We start from the raw sequence: 18,958 nt of genomic DNA on the forward strand, positions 1-18,958 counted from the left end.
TCTTAATGATGATACTCTCTATTGGATCCATCAATATAAACACTCAATCTCTTGTCTATAGCTACAGATACAGATAGATTAAGACATGAGTAAGTGTGTGTGGGGGGAACTTCCCAGGTTGGAGGAAATGCACTGGAACAACAGCTGGCAAAGAAAATGAAGCCTAAGATATTTCAGCTTCTCATCACTGAATAGGAAAAGATGTAGCAAATATAGGTAACCAAGAAATAAAAGTAAACCATTGGCAGAAGTGAGAATCCACAGCCATGATCAATCCTATTTAAAAGCAGAGAGTATGCTCAGAATGAGGCACTCACTAGACAGTGTGAACTACCACTGATGGTCCTAAGCATTTTTTTTTTTTCCTAGTTGTCAGGACTTCAGCATAGAAAGGCATCCCAGGTTGGACACACTATTTCGGAGTCATGAATCTTATTTCCAATTTTATCTGCTTATGATAACCTTTGGATATTAACTAGGCTTGCTGTGACTTCAATTAATATGCAATATATTCAGGTAAGCATATGCACAATGAATGGTAAAATAAAGACCACACTATTCCCACTTGATATTTCCAACATTACCCCCAAATGATGAATGTGGGCTGTATAATAAATTCATTTGCAACTGGTAATAGCATGAAGCAGACATTGTGCCTGAGGAAATAAGAAACAAACAAGAACATACTGGCAGAAGTTTCTCCAACGGGAGACCTTTGCCAGAGATTCATTAAAAGTACGACGTTTACCTTCACACACAGGGCAACACTCCCCGGGCACTTTCACAGGGTGCATGCAGCTCTGCCCACAGGCTGTGGCCACGCAGTTGGGCTCTCCATTGATGCACTGGCAGAATGTGCAGTCATCTTCCCGCCATCGGTCTCCATGGGCTCGGATCTGGCCATTGGCATAGCAGCCAGCAGGATTGTTGAAAGGATACACTGGATCTAAATGAAAATGGAAGTGCAGAGTAAGATTGTGCACCAAGAGATATTTCTCTTCCTAGGTTTGGTTCATCAACAATTACTACTCTGTGGTCCACAGAAGCTAGGGGTCATACAAGGAGTCCCTTCTGCTACATGCAAAAAGCAGCTGTCCTGCTGGATTTTGTACCTTGCCATTATGACACTTTGTAGTGAGGGGGGAGGATCTATATTGTCACTCCAAAAAGCTAAAAAGGTTGGGGGACAGAGCTGTGTGTTAGTATTCAGATAACATTGATCCATGTTAGGTTCTGCCGATTTCTTGCTTATTACTCCTCAATTTTACCACCCTTACCACAGAAAGAAACCTAAGAGTGATGCTGTTACTTCTGAGACTAATCAGCCAGATTCACATGGGGAAAAAAGGGAGCTCAGCAGGCTTTTGCTGGGTCCCAAGTGTGATGGATGGCACTCTTTTGTAAGCATAGGCCATTTTTCCTCCATAAACTTGGCAGCTAAGCTTAAGCCAAGGCTAGGATACAGAATTAGCCTAAGGCTATTGTAAAAATGTATTTTCTGTAATGATTAAAAGAATATAAATACTACATACAAAATCCCCAGGAATCCCTATAATGAGAGTTAGATAAAATTTTCTATTTTCTTTCACAGAAATACATAAAAATTGGATTCAATTAGATAGCTTAAAGTGTGGTCTTTATTCTAAGAAGATAGAGGCATCAAATAGAAGATAAAAGGTCAAAATTTAAAATAATGAAGTCACCACTTTCATAAGGCACTCTACCTGCGGGGAAGTGGCCATTAGACTTCATCTCAGTAAGACTTAGTGAATTACTCACTTCATTTCTACTTTGGGCCTGAATCTGAATTCTGTAAAGTGAGACAAAACTAGATCCATGCTCAGAGCCCTTCCTATGGCTACTACACGATGGTTCATCTCTGTTTTCACGTAGTCAACTGGGTTTAGTTCCCCAGTGCTATTACAAACTAGGAGTAGCTAAAGAAGTCAATTGGGAGGGCTAAAAGTTTGAGGTAATCTTTCAAATTTTCTCAATGACATCTAAAAAGTAAATACTTTTCTCTTTTGTCATCTAAACTATTTCTAAGAAAGGAAACGACTCATTGTTCTTATTAGGAATGACTATTCTGTTTTAGGAATGGAGTTTTTATACATTAAACATTTTAGGTCTTCAACATTGTAAATGTGACTCAAAATGTTAAAGGAAATGATTCCAGGAAACCAGGAAAGTCACTGTTCTCCTGTTTTGTGTACAGAGAGCAAGCTTAAGACAAACATGGGGTCTTCTGCCTGAAGAGCTGCAACCCAATCAGGGAAAACAACAACAACAACAACAACAACAAAACAACAACACAAAAGGAAACAGTGCTCTCAAGACTTTCATTTTGGGGAGGTCCTGTGTGTTCAGAATTTGAGTATCTGTCAGCCCAGGAAGCATATTCCTGATTTCCTTGTAAAGTGACTTTTCTGAACTTTAGTTCTTAATCCTTCATGGGTGGTTACAGCAAGTGATATTTGGGGGTACTGTACTGAAATGTTAGTTATTTATGACTATCTGAAATGGGAAGATCGAGCCTGCCAGAGGATCACAGAACAGTATTTCCTATCAATAGATGAGCACACAATAAAACAGTTTAGCCCCAGAGAGTTGTACTTGATAACTCAGGGCCATATCCACCTACCCACTCCTGGAGCTGGTGTTACTACCACACAACTTGCAAACCTACTCTGACTACCACAGAAGTTCAAAGGAGGAAGAGTGGTAGGCAGGTACTGATCCCAAATAGGGGTATGGAGGTTGGATTGGTTCCTTTCTCAGCTGAATGGCTAGGCCTAAGGGTGACAAAGGCCATCTTATCCCATCTGGGCAGTCTATAGAGAGCAGGTGATGAATTTCAATGTCAGGGTCTAAGGATTTGCTAAGGAAGTGCACCAGCTACAGAGGAGGAAAAGAAAACAATTCTGGGAAATCTCATATTAACTTGTGGAAACAAGGGACCCCCACTCTGTATGCCCAAGGGAAGTATTTTCACACACTCTGCCTGACATTACCAACATTCTTCAAGAGAGGCCATGATGTCATTAAAAAGGACCTTCTTACATAATCCTCTAATTTTGAGTATGACTGATTTAGGTAAATATGAAATAAAAGGACTATATACAGATACAATTATCCTCAGTTAGGACCTTTTCTTACCTTCACACACTGGACAGCATTCCCCTTCGGGCACGTAATATCTCTCGCAGTTCAACTCCCCGCACTGAGCAGTGAAGCAGATAGAGACACCCCCTTGGCAGCGACAGAACCGACAGTTGTCCATTCTAAACATGTCTCCGTCATAGTACTCCACACTGTTGAACACACAAGATGGCTTCGTTTCTGAAAGAAATGAGAACAATGATATATAAAGTCATTTTTGAGTGACATCCTTTATGTTTTACCAATATAGCCTATAGAAGTTCTAACAGATAAAAGGAAGTTATTATCCAATAGAAATTTAGTAACATCAACTTCACTTTGTCAGAGAAACAATAAAGCAAAGTAAGATAAAATAAATACAATGTAATCCTTCTCATATGAAGGAACTGAAATTTTCCTGAGCAAAATCTACACTTAGTACTTCCCATGCCCAAAGAGGAGAACTTTATGACCATGAAACACTATCTTGCACATGCTTTTAAAAAACTACATTTTTCTAGTGGCAAGAGTGCTTGCCTCCTACACATGAAGCTCTCGGTTCGATTCCCCAGCACCACATATATGGAAAATGGCCAGAAGGGGCACTGTGGCTCAGGTGGCAGAGTGCTAGCCTTGAGCGGGAAGAAGCCAGGGATGGTGCTCAGGCCCTGAGTCCAAGGCCAAGGACTGGCCAAAAAAAAAAAAAGACTACATTTTTTTTGTCAAATCATTGTCTATTTCAAATCATTGATCCTGACTCCACTGAGATATTTTTATTCTGCCTTACAAATTTTAACTTGGCTTTTTTAATGTGCCACTCATTGGTAGGTTCAATATTTTCTCTACCTGGTTTATTATCTGTAACTTGCATAGTACTTAGCCTTTAATACATATCATCTAATTTAATCTCAACAACAAGTACAGATGCAAAAATTCTCAAAGAAACTACTAGCATACTACATGGATTATATTCCATGATTAAATGGCATTTATCCTATTCCAAGAATGCAAAGGTTGGTTTAGTGTCCAGAAATGATGACACATCAATGGAGTAAACTATAAAAATCAAACTCTCAAGTGATACAGAACAATCATCTAAAAAAAATCGAATACTTACATGATAAAAATGTTCAACTGAAAGGAATAGGAAGGAACTTATAAATAGCCTTTTTATGGTTTGGAGAAGAAGTGGCCCCTAAAGTACTGAAAGCCAGGCTCTCAGCTTGGGGTGCTACTGAGAAGTTATTGAACCAAGTGGGCACTATTTTCATTAATGGACTCTTCCAGGATGAGTTTACAGGTGAACAGACTATTAGGAGTTGGGTCCTGTTTGGTGCAACTCAAGTGATAGAGCACCAGCCATGAGTAAAAATGCTCCTGAGTTCAAGTCTTAATACTAACATACCATACTCTAGCCTCATGAAGGAATACAACTATCTCTAGAAATAGATAACATAATGTTGTAAACAAAGCAATTCTAGAGAATCTACTAAGAAATAATCAGAACCTAACTGGGCACTGGTAGCTCACTCCTGTAATCCTATCTACTCAGCAGGCGGAGATTTGAGTATCACGGTTCAAAGCCAGCCCACGTAACAAAAGTCCATGACACTCTTATCTCCAATAAACTACTGAGAAAGCCAGAAGTGGCACTTTGGCTCAAGTGATAGAGCACTAGACTTGAGTAGAAGCTCAGGGACAGTGCCCAAACCAGAGTTTACGTCCCAGGATCAGCAAAAACAAAAAACAAACCAACAACAACAACAACAACAACAACAACAACAAAACAGAAAGAGAGGAACAAATCATCAGAACTTATTTACAAGTTCAATAATATTAGGATACAAACTGTTTAAATAAAAATAATTGTTTCTTCATATGAGGAAGCTAAAAATCAAGCCATTCTCAGTAACATATTTAGAACAGATTTATAATAAAAAAGTGTAACACCTATACTGTGAAGACTGACCATACACTACTTAATGACACTGTTTATATTGTTATTGTCCAAAAACTAATAAAGTTCTGTTATATGTTACAATATGAATGAGTCTTGAGAATGTTAAGATAACTAAAAGAAACCAGTCACAAGGCCATTATTACACTACTTAACGTACATCTACAGAGATAGGGAGTAGATTAGTGACTGCCTGGCCTAGCAAAGAGTGAGTGCTAATGGGTTTCAGAAATTCTTTTTTTTTTTCAAATTTTTATTATCAAACTGATGTACAGAGAGGTTACAGTTTCATACGTTAGGCATTGGATACATTTCTTGTACTGTTTGTTACCTTGTCCCTCATGCCCTCCTTCCTCCCCCCCTTTCCCTCCCCCCCCCGGAGGTGTTCAGTTCACTTACACCAAACAGTTTTGCAAGTATTGCTTTTGTAGTTGTTTCTCTTTTTTTACCCTGTGTCTCTCAAATTTGGTATTCCCTTTGAATTTCCTACTTCCAATACCAGTAAACACAGTTTCCAATATACTCAGATAAGATTACAGAGGTAGTGTAGGTACAACCACAGGAAGGTGATACAAGAACATCATCAATAATAGAAACTACACATACATATAGGACGTTGAAAGTAGTTACAACTGTGATATAACAATTGTTTCCATAACATGGAGTTCATTTCACTTAGCATCATCTTATGTGTTCATAAGGGTATAGCTATTGGGCCTTGTGATGCTCTGCTATGACTTGCCTAAACCTGTACTAATTATTCCCAATAAGGGAGGCCATAGAGTCCATGTTTCTTTGGGTCTGGCTCACTTCACTTAGTATAACTTTTTCCAAGTCCTTCCATTTCCTTACAAATGGAACAATGTCATTCTTTCTGACAGAGGCATAAAATGGGTTTCAGAAATTCTTTGGAAGGTTTGTGAGAATGTTATAAGGTGGATGGTGGTACTACCCACATAACCCTGTAGATACACTAAATCCAGTGATTTGTACAATTAGAAGTTGGTGAATTATATGGTATATGTCTTGATGAAGCTGCTTTTAGAAAGTCATCCCAAGCTGAAGAAAGTTCTCCCTAGCTGATGTACTCTGCTCACGCAGGTGGGCAAAGCTGAATGTAATATTCACATCTTCCTTTCCCTGGTCCTCAAAACATTTCTTAAATGTCACCCTAAATGCTGTGAATAAGGTGAATACCATACTCAAACTAAATATGCATTCAAACTGAAAAAGAAATGATTCTACAAACTAACTAATGTTAATTATATAGTTGAATTAATCACCAACAGCTACAATCGAAGACCGAGTCACAAACCCCACTGCAAGATCTGAAGTAGGAGATTTGCAGATCCTGGTGATGCCTAAAGCTGCTGCAGGCAGACTTTTCTTATGGAGGATTGCACAGAAACTGACAGGAGAGAAGATGGACCCAACGAGAAGACAGGACAGGTGGGATTCATTGGCTAAGCACAGGAGTAAGGGAATGGAATTTAGAAAGATGGAGTATCAACAAATTACAGACTGGAAAATGCAATCTTTCAGGATAAGAAAAAAAATCATAACACAATGAAATCCCAGATGTGGAGAGAAATTTATAAGGACACTTGAAAAATATGCAAAGGCTCTTTTAGCATAGTGAAGAAACTAGCCGTGGTCTTTGAGGACAAATGGCCAATTAATGCTTCAGCTGCTGAGGACAGACAAATGTAAATCTCAGAATGGTGCAGAGACCTCTACTACCTATCCAAGTACCTGATTTAAGTGGATGGGGAAAAGTATTATGCAGATATGATTTACATTGCAATTTGTACTTCTCTTCCTACTTCACTGTCTTTTCTAGAACACTCTTGAAAAAAGATACTTATGATATAGACTATTAGCAAACTTTAATTCCTGCCAGATTCTGATTGGCAGATGGTGAGAGAAAACTACAGATAGACAGACAGACACACACACACAATTTGAGCAAAGGAAAAGACCAATAGGTAGAACTTCACATTAAAAGTGAAAATGAAAAGAAATCCTAACTTGCTGTATTTCTGCTGTTTTGGTTTTTTTTTTCCCCCTTCAGCTTCTCATTAAGAGACAGCTCATACCAGCTCATGCATTGCTACTGGTCTCATTTCATCATTGGGGTGAGCTGGATGGCAAGCACATGGTCAGAGAGCCAGAAGCCAGCAGAGAGACAAGGTATGATAGGTGGGAACCTCTGACAATAAGGCAGTAGTCCACTGAAATGAATACAAAGACAGGGTAGGAGGGATCCTGGTGACTTGGGGGATATATGCCCCAGTATTACCTAGCAAACACCACTTCAGGATAAAGGAAAGGGAACAATACACAGAAGGGATTACAAAGGGTTTTCTTAAACATTAGTTTAATAAGGCCTTGGGAACACCAGGGGTGCTCAGTAAGTACAAATTGAAGAGAACATTCTTTCCAAGTGCTAGATTGTCTCCATTTCTGTATCAGTAGACTTTGTGCCTTGTAGGCTGCTGTAAAGACAGGGAGTTCTGAACAGATGTCTTTCTTATTAGTTTTCTTATGAACAGGAGGCATGTCTGGGTTTTCTTGGCCCAAACCTGTCCATATCTTTTGTGTTTTGTTTTTGCCAGTCCTGGAGCTTGAACTCAGGGCCTGGACACTGTCTCTGGCTTCTTTTTGCTCAAAGCTAATACTCTACCTCTTGAACCATAGGGCCACTTCTGGCCTTTTCCATTTATGTGGTGCTGAGGAATCAAACCCAGGGCTTTGAGCATGCTAGGCAAGCACTCTACCACTCAGCCATATTCCCAGCCCTGCACTGCTACTCTTAAGTGCTCCATTTCTGGTAGTTACAACTCACAACATAATTTTAGTCATTCACTTACTCACTTGGGGAATATTTTACAACTAAGTTATGCTGGAAGTCAGTGACTGACTATGTCATTCAAACCAAATATTCTATCTTACTTAGATGTTTGTGCTTATACACAAGGGACAACTGCTCATGTTTCTAGAACATTTTGCATTTTTTTTTACTTCAACTCCAAAATGCCTCCAGGAATGAGAGAGGTGGGTCACAGTAAAACAATACAGCAAAGAGGTTGGTCACAGTAAGACAACAGGAGGTTTTAGGACTAAATGGAGCAGACATGCCCCTTTAGAAGTAGAAGCCACATGTAGTAACAGCTGGCTGCTGAGAATACATTTGTTTGTGGGCTGGAGCAGAAGTAGAAGCGTTTCTCAAAACAGTTATAGGACTGCCCACCTTTTCACCATAACACACCTGTGCCTCTGGTTTTTACACAACAGAATTCTTATTCAACCACACCCCACAAGTATTAGCCCACCAAGGGCTCACTTGTTTTGGAGAGATGTTTTTCTCTACTTCTTTGGTTTTTGTTCTATAAAATGAAAAGGATTGACCCTCTCCTCATTAAAATAGGACAAACACACAAAATTTCCTTAGGAATCTAGTTACATAAACTTTCATGAACTGATCCAAACTGTTTGACCAAAACAAAACCAAAGCAAACCACAGAAAGAAGTAACATCACAGCTGGTATTCTCCCTTCTATTCATCCACTCTAGAATTACTGAGTTCTGCAAGTATAGTTTTATTTTTTAAAGCTTTTATAGTAACTTTAGTCTCACAGCCAACCTGTGTGAGTTAACAACCCCCTACATTGCCAACTATTGTAGGAATTATATTCCTTCATACATGTACCAAAAAAATCTCATACTCAACAATGAGTTCTGGGTTGTACCTGTCTGTAAGGCTTAGTTACAAATCAAACACACACACACACACACACACACACACACACACACACACACACACACACACGTCCTACCTACCTGCAAGTATTTTTAAACCTTACATTTTAATGTTTATCTTCAAAAAATAAGACAACCCTACAGAATATGATGGCAGCTTAGAATGGAGTGGTGCTGTCTAATTTCAGTTTCTGTACATGATGCTGCTGATATTACTATTAAGCACTTCTTGAACTGGGGCCCTTGGTTCTACCCCACCACGTGGGGAGTTCTCAAATAAAAGAGTGCTCTAGATGTGCAGGCGTGGATGCCAACCTAACCTCTTGAAATTGTTCTCACTGAGCTGCACTGTAATATTTTCCTTTTGTTTTTTGTTGAGAACCACTATGGGTGACTGGAATATGCATCTGCCATGTTACAGCAATTGAATACATGATCTAGCCACCACTCAGTGCTTTCATGTTTTCGTTTGCATGTGAGAAATGTCCCCTGGGCAGGTGTGTAACACCTTGTCCATCAAACATTTACCTCTGAAAATAAAAACTACATGTCTGAGCCTTTGTGTTTTTTCACTTTGCTGGTAGGTAAGTGGGGCTCAAATCTGATGTCACACTCTGGTAACTACAGAGAAACTTCAGCTTACACATGTGTGGGCACTGTTTAGCCTTCACTCTAGGCCTTTATTGATAACCTGATGGCCATGCTTCTCTTTTCTAATTAATATTTAACCAATGCATTATTGAATCTGCTCTCACTGTAAAGCTGCCTCAAATCCTTGTGGATAAGCATTCTTTCTACATATAAACACAAAACAGGCCTTTGCTTTTCTAAGTAATGATAATCTCTGATATACAGTATCTTCTAATGGTGACCTATGACATGAGCCAAGGTATTTCTAGGTCACTGGATGATAAACACACACACACACACAGAGTATAACATGTGTACATACACATATGTATCTATATCTCAAAATAAGTACAGAATTTGAAATAAGCTATCCTTTAAAATATTCTATGAGATTATAATTTCTCATGGTATTATAGTGTGTAGTCTTCTGTAACCAAATGAGTAATATAGTAAAAGATACTTTCTTTATAGCAAGACAAGAAATGAAACAAAGATCACCAAACAAGTTTATGGTAGTAGGAAAGAAGCACTTACAAGAAACACAGTTTCTATCTCAATGTTCTATCTCCATGTTTTCTCATGGCAGATGGTAAATCCCATTCTTGTAGTTGGCTACTAACCAAGAGCAGATTTCAAAGTCATTGAAAAGGGGTACAGCTATTAGCAACGTTCAGACTGGAGAGAGAGATAAAATTAATGCCATGATATAAAGGTACAACACCTGGGTTTCTAGAATCAAGAAGCAAAAAGAGAAAATAAGAGCATCAGAGAATACAAGAGCAAATTTTATTAATATAGGTGATATTTCCAGGAGACAAATGTCTTTAGATCAACATGTAGAGCAGCAAAAGAGAATTTCCTTGAAGTAACTCTTCTATTAGCTGATATTTTAAGAGCCACTACTCAAGGAAAGCAAGATGGTATGCTCACACAAGAAAATCTGGGTGTTCTCTATAAGGCACATGGTATGCTAATACCCACAGACAAGAAGGAAAGTGAAAGACTCCCATCCTTTAGCACCTCACATCAGAAGAGATTGCAAAGCATTTGCATTAAGTTGAGCAGTGGAAGGAAGCACATCAGAGGTGCTGGAGCCCAGGGTAAGACCCTGGGCATGAGAATTTCTGTCCCAAGTGGTATACGAATTATGATTCGAGTTAAGTATTCACAGAAAGATTGTAAAAGTTAAGCATTCACAGAATATCACCTATAATAAATGACATTGTAGCAAGGCCTGAGAGAAAAGGTCTGCCTTGTCCCCTGGCTGGCATTTAACAGCCAGCACTGTTAGTTGTGTGGTTAAGAGTGATGAGAAAGAAGCTCCAAGGAGAGATTCAAGCACACAGACTTTTTACTGTCCCCCTCCCTGTGAGCTTGTATTGATAAAGTTTGTACACCAGATGCTCAACTCTTGTGTCTTGAGCCCCAAGACAGATGCCCAGAACAGTTTCTGTGGGATGTGAAGAGAAGGTAGGCACACCAAATAAGAAAGACGATTTGTACTTGAAGCACAATTCCACATGCTTCATATAAATCTCAATTACTACTACTCACTATACACACAGAACTGAGGTTCCGAGAGACCAAGGAAACTTCTCAGTTACCCAGCTAGTAATGGAATAAACCAATTTTCTGGTCTGTGTTTTATCTTAACCACAAAGCTTTTCCAAAGTGAACCAAGCAATACAACAAATGACCACTGGATTAAAAATCCAAGGACATATCCAAGGGGACTCAACTGTCATGACTTCTTTTGTGGGAGAGGGACCTGGAACGTGGGAAACTTTCTGCAGGTTGAAATTTTAGAGGTAGTAGTTAATACTAATGCTTCTACATTTTTGCTGTATTTGCCTAAACCCATCTCCATCTTTGTGAATGTACTTGTTTCCATTTTTTTCTTATTTTTTTTTTTTAGGGGATGAGAGTCTTAAAAATTCTAGAGGAGGAGCATGATTTATTTGGGTTTTCTGTCCTTCTGGCAGCTAAACTTAAGCATCAAGTCACCAAGCACCAACTCTCTTGTGAAGAGTGAAAGAGAGAAGTAGATGCTGTTTGGAGGAACCCTGTAATAGAAGAATCCTTTGTGGTGGTGTGTGTGTGTGTGGGGAGATACAAGGATTAAGCCTAAAGCATACCAATACCAATGACTAAAACATGGGTCAAAGAAATTCTCTTTAAGTACACTATAGTGGATGAACAATGCCTTTTCTATCTCAACTCGTGGTAACTCCCAAGAGGTTTTCAGTTAAGATTCCCTCTGACAGCAATGGGGCAAGTACTGAATGACATAAGAAGACTAGGATATCAAGCTCCTTCATACCTTTTCTGAAATCCTCTAACTTCTGGAATTCTGAAACCAGCAGGGTGTAAAATACATGCAGCCTGTTACTGCATTCCCAAATTCTCTTTGCCAGGACAATGCTTCTCATCCCAACTTTATTATTCACTGCACAGTGGAGTCAAGCAAACCTTCTTATTAAGTGACATTCACCAAGTCTCTGAGTATGTTCCTGCTCTGTAAATGGAAGCGACATCTACCATGGGCCCTCCCCTCCTCCTCCTGTTGCTGCACAAATGTACACGCTCTGAGAACAAGAGAAACCGCACGTACCATTAACACATTCAAAGACATCACAGCACTTTCCAGGTGTCCCATCTCCACGAGAGACTATGCGGGGAGTGGATCCCACCTCACACATGGGGAAACCACATAAGCCAGAGAGACACTCGCATCTGAAACCAAAGAAAAGGGAAGGAAAACCCCATGAATAAACAACAACATAGAAGTCGGGAGACCACAAACAAACTGGCAGTGGCAAGTACCTGACCTATATGATCCAGCCTCATAACCTAGTGATATGGGGTCATGGGAAGAGCAAAGGGTCCTAAGATCATTTGCTTTCTAAGTAAATACGGCTCATCAACTTTATATATACTCTAAAAGAGTTTTACTATAATCGTTTTGACAGACACATTTCTTTTTTTTTTTGGCCAGTCCTGGGCCTTGGACTCAGGGCCTGAGCACTGTCCCTGGCTTCTTCCCGCTCAAGGCTAGCACTCTGCCACTTGAGCCACAGCGCCACTTCTGGCCATTTTCTGTATATGTGGTGCTGGGGAATCGAACCTAGGGCCTCGTGTATCCGAGGCAGGCACTCTTGCCACTAGGCTATATCCCCAGCCCTGACAGACACATTTCTAAAATGCATTATCACTTCATTTCTTACTTAATCAGACTGGTATTGAGTGTAACAGATGTTTTCAAGATGACTCAGGGCCATCATCAAATGCATACGTTATATTAGCAAATCAAAGAAACTCACTGGGGTTAATACGCAATGAGAGCTCCTTAAGTGACCCCATGTTGCAGCTTTATTGCTAGTGATGTGTAAGTGTTTTCTAGAGATTTTTAGGACTTCTTATGCAAGGATTAAATTATTAACTTTTGTTTATTCATGCTAGTATGACTGTTCATAGGAGTACCATCATCATGAGCAATCTTTAATTTATTATTGTGTACAACAGAAAATTGAGACTGAAAGCTGAGAGGTTCTTTACAAATAGAAGCTATAAGCTCTAGTCAGTGAACTTTGTTACAATTACCTTGAAGTAAAAAAGGCTTTATGTTTTTGGATCTGTAAGCTATCATGTGCACATTTATTTTTACATAAGTGAATAAAATATTCAATGAACTGCAATCTAACCAGGTTGGCTCTCCCTCTTAACTTCAACTCTGCTATGAAATCTACATAAACATAAAAATCTCAATAGAAGACAGGTAAAGTAAGATGACGCCAAAATGTCTTCTTTTCTGCAATAAAGTAAGAGTTAAGAAATTAGATGCTCAGGGCAGCCACATGTGGGCATGGGAATGTAATAGCAGAGAGGAAAATCTATACTTTTGTCCTGGGACTCTAGGGTGAAAGAAGTAGGGGTCAGAGTGGAGAGGATGATGGAGGGTGTTCCCAACTGACAAGTGCAAAAGAAGAGCATCCCAACCTCCAAAGAGACATCTTAGCAGAAGTGTGAGTATTCCTGGACAGTGAGGGTCAAGATCAGGATACAATAGTCCCCAGCAGGGAAGAACTATTAGCATATTCATTTATTCTGTTACATTTCCTTCTTGGTTGCCTGATTGGTTTGTTCTCCTATTGTTCTTCAGATTTTTAAGTTAAAATATGCTTGTAGTTTTTCAAGTACTTCAATAATCAGAACCAGAGATTTAATGACATTTACAGTTAACTGTGGAACTAGAAAAGAGAGGAACTTGAAAACTGCACTGAAGACTAAAAGCCACTGTAAACGTCTGACTGACAACCTTTTATCTACTCTAACCCTTTTTAGATTCTTCCACATGGGGTGATGGTAATACTGAATGCTGGGGAGAAGTTATTAAATAATAGAGGTCTTGCTATAATGGTATTTCACCTAGAGTTTAAAGTAAACTGTCTGCCTGTTTTGTGCAAGGTAAATTGGGAGCTCTCAATTCAATTCATAGATTGTTTTCCTCCAGGACAATTACTTTCTAGGGATTTGTACTGTGAGCTGGGTGTGAAGCTAAGGTTATTCTACATTCCCTGCTTATGTGTCTAGCCACTGTAGTTTTAAGCATGTACTCATGTCACTGTGGTATTACCGTACTATATGGCTTATATCTAGTGCACTTGATACTGTGCAATGAACTCAGTGTTCATAGGTGACTGTGAGGGAGAGAACTGAGAGCTCACACCTTGATGTTAGGACCTAGACGTGGCTATAGAGTAAAAGCACCTGTTGAGTACAGGTGACTAATGTTTCTTACACATCTCCTAGAATCACATCCTTGTCTGTGGATGTGCTCCAGAGAATCATTCGAATTTAACATGTGACCAAAAATATCTCTTTCTATATATCCAACACTTCAATCATCTTTTTTCCTAAGCACACATGTGAACTTCTAGGCTATCTACTTTCTGCTGAGTTGCTGGAAATAACATTACACTGAAACACACTACTAAGTCTGCCCTACACCTGACATATTTCCCAACATTTAAGAACCTACATAGAACAGGAATATCTATGTGCTCAGTTTTTACTGCTAAAACTGGAATGACTGACAGGTGATAAAGGGCCAAGGATTTTTATTAGCAAGCTGTTCCCAGCTCCAGTCCTCTTGTCTATTTCTCCCCACCGTGTTCATCCCCCGATCCACTATCATCTTCCAAATTCTGATAGCTTCCTGGGAACCTCAAAGTGTAGAAAGAAACCACAAAAGACAGAAATCTAGCCTTAAGGCAGATTATCTGTTGGGCAGCTATTTATTAGCCTGAAGCCTTACAAAGCTGCCATTTTTGGTTGGTTGGAAATGGTCAAACAGCAATTTCATATGGTTCAACACAACCTAAACTCACATGAATTATCTGCTGACAAACAAAGCCATACACTTCCTCTGTCAGATACCAAAAGGCCCATATTGCCCAGGAAATTTATTATCTTTACAAACTGTGTGACATAATGCAGTTAAAAAATTTTCTCCTATAAGATTATTCAAGATTCCCTAGTTTACTTACCTTGGAGCTAGCTAAGTATTATTCTCTATCCTGATGGCTAGCAAGACAGGGATAAAGTTAAATGGGGTTTCCTATACTCTGTGTCTTCCATGAAATGAAATGAGATTCTTTTCTGAGACACAAAAGAAAATATGAAACAACTGAAGCATGCTGACTGTATCTTGTCCTCACCACCTTTTCTTCATTTTTATTCTTGTCCCCCCATCCCCAATCCTAATTTTTTCCTTTACTCCCAAGTGGGCAAGTGAAAAGAGAAAAATAGATGGATTAAGAGCAGAAGATATGGAGAGACATGAGATAAAAAGCCTTTTACATAGGTTGATATCATCATTTACTTTACTCTTCCCCAATTTCTAGCTCTAAATAGCCCTTCCTTTACACAATGCATGGCACAGCCAGCCTAAGGCTTAGTTCCTGCATTCACTTAGTTCCTGTATTCATGGTCAACAATCTTCTCATTTCATTTCTCAGTGTCTCTACCTCTCAATACTCTGAAGTCCATGTATCTTTTCCTAATTCTCTCCCCTAGTATTTCCCTTCATTTTCCTTTTGTTATAGTCTGTTTCTCGGGCAAGTCCTCACTTTGCTATGTTTGCATTGCTCACTCTACTGAATCCTGGACATTTCTTGTTTGATGCACGTATCCAGTTGTCGTTTCAGATAACAGCGCCTTCTCTGAATCCTGAGCAGCTACTTGTCTGTGGCCCTTTTCTCTTTCTGCTTTGGGTGTCTATAGTGTTCATCTGGCCACAAGTTCTTTTTGCATTCATCACATATAATCATTACATAAACACTTCTTTAAAGGAACAGAACTGGAGAGGAAGAAAAGGATGACGTGGGATAATGATAAGTTAGAGTCAGAGGCAGAGATTCGGCACATTCCCTCAGAACGTGCCCTGGGGTGGGAGCTCCGTCAGCCCCCTCTAGATAGAACTATATGCATGCACTTTGAACGGACTGCTGAGGACTTTAAGAAACAAAAAAGCTTTATTGAGATGTATTTACCTACTGTAAAAATTGACACCTTTGAAGTGTACAGTCTGGTGGTTTTATATGTGTAGAGTTGCGCAACTTATACTTGTATCTACATTCAGAACATTTTTGTCACCTCAAAAAGAAATTCTGCACCCACTAACAGCTACCCCATCATTTCTTCCAACTCCTGCAACCACTAACTTACATACTATCTCCAGTGGCCTACCTACTCTGGACAGTTCATATAAATGGAATATTACAATAAAAAATGTTAACGGCCTTTTTACAATTCAAGCAAGAAGCAGCCTGTATTTGCAATTTGCCAGAAAAAAAAATCAAGCCTCTAATGTTATCCTCAGTATTAAAATAATGATCAAGCAAAGCACCATATTAATAAATGTCACCATAATGTAATCACAGCCGCAGCCAGGTAGAACTTGCTTAAGCTTTTTCTTCTTTCTCAAGTAGGTAATGGATTTAACTTGGTGAGCCCTTGAGCCACTGAGTGTGATAAGGAACAGCACTCAGAAATCATTCAAACCCCTAGAGGGCACTCACCTCCTTAGAAGGCTCTAGGCTGCTGTGTCTGCAGGCTCAAAGGAGTTACTCTTTCTTTCCCTTCTTATATTTTGCTTCCTGGACTACACAGATAATCCCAGGCAGGCCAAAAGGCCAAAGTCCTTCTCCTGGCACCACTTGCTGGATTCTGCTCACAGCCTAACCTCTACCTATCTTTTAGATTGCATATTCCATTGGGTATTCTATACATTTCCACTCCACCAGCAATGGTGATATGCCATTGTCTGAACCTACTCACCATATGGTCACCTTGCCAAGGTAAGATCCAGCTTCAAATCCTTGCCTTCCTTTCATCCCTAGGATATCCTTCACATTCCTGAACAATACTTACCCTACAAAAATTTCTCTGATCAAAAAAATTTAAAGGGCTGGGAATATGGCTTAGTGGTAGAGTGCTTGCCTTGCATGCATGAAGCCCTTGGTTCGATTCCTCACCGCCACATATAGAAAAAGTTGGAAGTGGCGCTGTGGCTCACGCAGTAGAGTGCTGGCCTTGAGCAAAAAGAAGCCAGGGGCAGTGCTCAGGCCCTGAGTCCATGCTCCAGGACTGGCAATAAATAAATAAAAAGTAAAAAAATATTTTTACCTATTCTGACCTTCAACAATATACAGCGGTACCTGACTCCCAGAATATATCTGCTCATTATACTCAATCAAAACCATACTGGTGGGGCTGGGGATATGGCCTAGTGGCAAGAGAGCTTGCCTCATATACATGAGGCCCTGGGTTCGATTCCCCAGCACCACATATACAGAAAACGGCCAGAAGTGGCGCTGTGGCTCAAGTGGCAGAGTGCTAGCCTTGAGCAAAAGGAAGCCAGGGACAGTGCTCAGGCCCTGAGTCCAAGGCCCAGGACTGGCCAAAAAAAAAAACAAAAACCATACTGGTTCCTTATTTGTCTTATGAATGAAGAAAATCAACAATACAGAGATCCAAACAAAAATGTGAAACAAGCCCCTCCACATGGCTAGTAAGCCAAGATTAAGAGAATGCATTGTTTTAATTTATTATATTTATACATTTGAGATAGGTGTAGTATTTTTCAATATTTCTATGTGGAATCAAAGACTATGGAAGTTGTTACAGTGCAGATTCTAAGGTACCATACCCGAGTGCTATGTTTCTGCCACTCTGGGGCAGGACTGTAGGACTGGTCATGTCACACCTCACCAGAGGAATCTATAACCCACTTCCTGAGACCCTTGTGCTGGATATGGTGGGTCGGAGTCTAGTTTAATTTATACTTTCCACTGCAGAAAACCAAACATGACTTGTTTTTAACACTTGAATGAGGATGATGCTTGTTAGCACATGCCCTTAATCATTTACACAGTCTCCTTTCCATCCTGAATTCTGTTTCTTAAGAATGAGAATACTGAACTGAGGGAAGGAAAGGACAACTACTTATTTATCCAATACCATCATCCATATTCTGGTTCTTTTCAGATTTAACAATACCATCATCTAACAAGAAAAATGTTTAGCCACTAGCAAACTCTTATTTCAATTCTTGGTTTTCTCATCCATAAAGTGAGAGGATTGGCTTGTAATAAATGTTCTTTTGACTATAAAAATTCTATGATTCTGTTCTCATCCTCATCATTGCTGTGATCTAATCCCAGCTAAGCCTCCTTGACAGCTTCTCACTGGCCTGTACCCAGTCCTTGGAGTATGTCATTCTCTCTGTACCTCCTCATCCCTTTCCACTCACCCACCACTGTGAGCACCGCAACCTTTTGATACAATTCAACATGTAGGGGCTATCCACCCCTACATTAAGCTCAGTCACTTTTCATTTTCCTGAGGTAAAATAATTACATATTAGTATTTTTTCCTATAAAGGGAGACACTAAATGCAGAAGAAATAATATGGTAGGGACCCATTGTGAGGTGTGCCAGAGATCTTTCAAAAATAAGTTGAAGAACCCATTTTTTCCCCTTTTCCTTCTCTTTTTAAATCTCTAAAGGATGCTAAACTGTAGGGGCTGCTGGTGGAGCTGTGGAAAGGGGAGTTGTCTGCTGCCTCCTCAAAGAACAGGAGGTCTCCTGGAATGTACCCTGGGGTGGGAGCCAGAACACAGAGGGCAAATGTTATTTTAACATCCCCTACAATAAGATCCCTCTTCAGAGGAGGAAATTCGGAAGTAGCAAACAATCAGATTCCTCATCTTCCCCAACAGACGCTTATCTTTGCCCACATCCTGGAAGGAAAACAAGTCAGTAAGGCTCTCTGGGAAAGATTCGTTGTAGTACTGGCTTTATTCCACATCTGTACAGAGTGCCTGAGCCCTTCAGGAGAGACAGCAGTCTTCAAATCAAAACTACTGGGTATGGGTAGGAGAAGGTCTCCCGCCCTTGAAAAAAAACCCAAAC

At 39.8% G+C, this 18,958-nt stretch overlaps 1 protein-coding gene across 3 annotated transcripts in view; it reads right to left on the reverse strand.

The window, feature by feature from the left end:
• Crim1 (cysteine rich transmembrane BMP regulator 1) overlaps nucleotides 1–18,958 on the reverse strand; it is a 182,736-nt gene that overhangs the window by 59,587 nt on the left and 104,191 nt on the right. For all 3 annotated transcript variants that reach the window (XM_048353134.1, XM_048353136.1, XM_048353135.1), the window contains 3 exons: nucleotides 12,096–12,217; nucleotides 3,157–3,339; nucleotides 749–946 (listed from right to left, as the gene is read on the reverse strand). In XM_048353134.1, coding sequence (XP_048209091.1) covers nucleotides 749–946; nucleotides 3,157–3,339; nucleotides 12,096–12,217 — 503 coding nt within the window. The remainder of the gene's footprint in view (nucleotides 1–748; nucleotides 947–3,156; nucleotides 3,340–12,095; nucleotides 12,218–18,958) is intronic.

The sequence above is a fragment of the Perognathus longimembris genome, chromosome 8 (genome assembly GCF_023159225.1).
Source record: "Perognathus longimembris pacificus isolate PPM17 chromosome 8, ASM2315922v1, whole genome shotgun sequence".
NCBI lineage: Eukaryota > Metazoa > Chordata > Mammalia > Rodentia > Heteromyidae > Perognathus > Perognathus longimembris.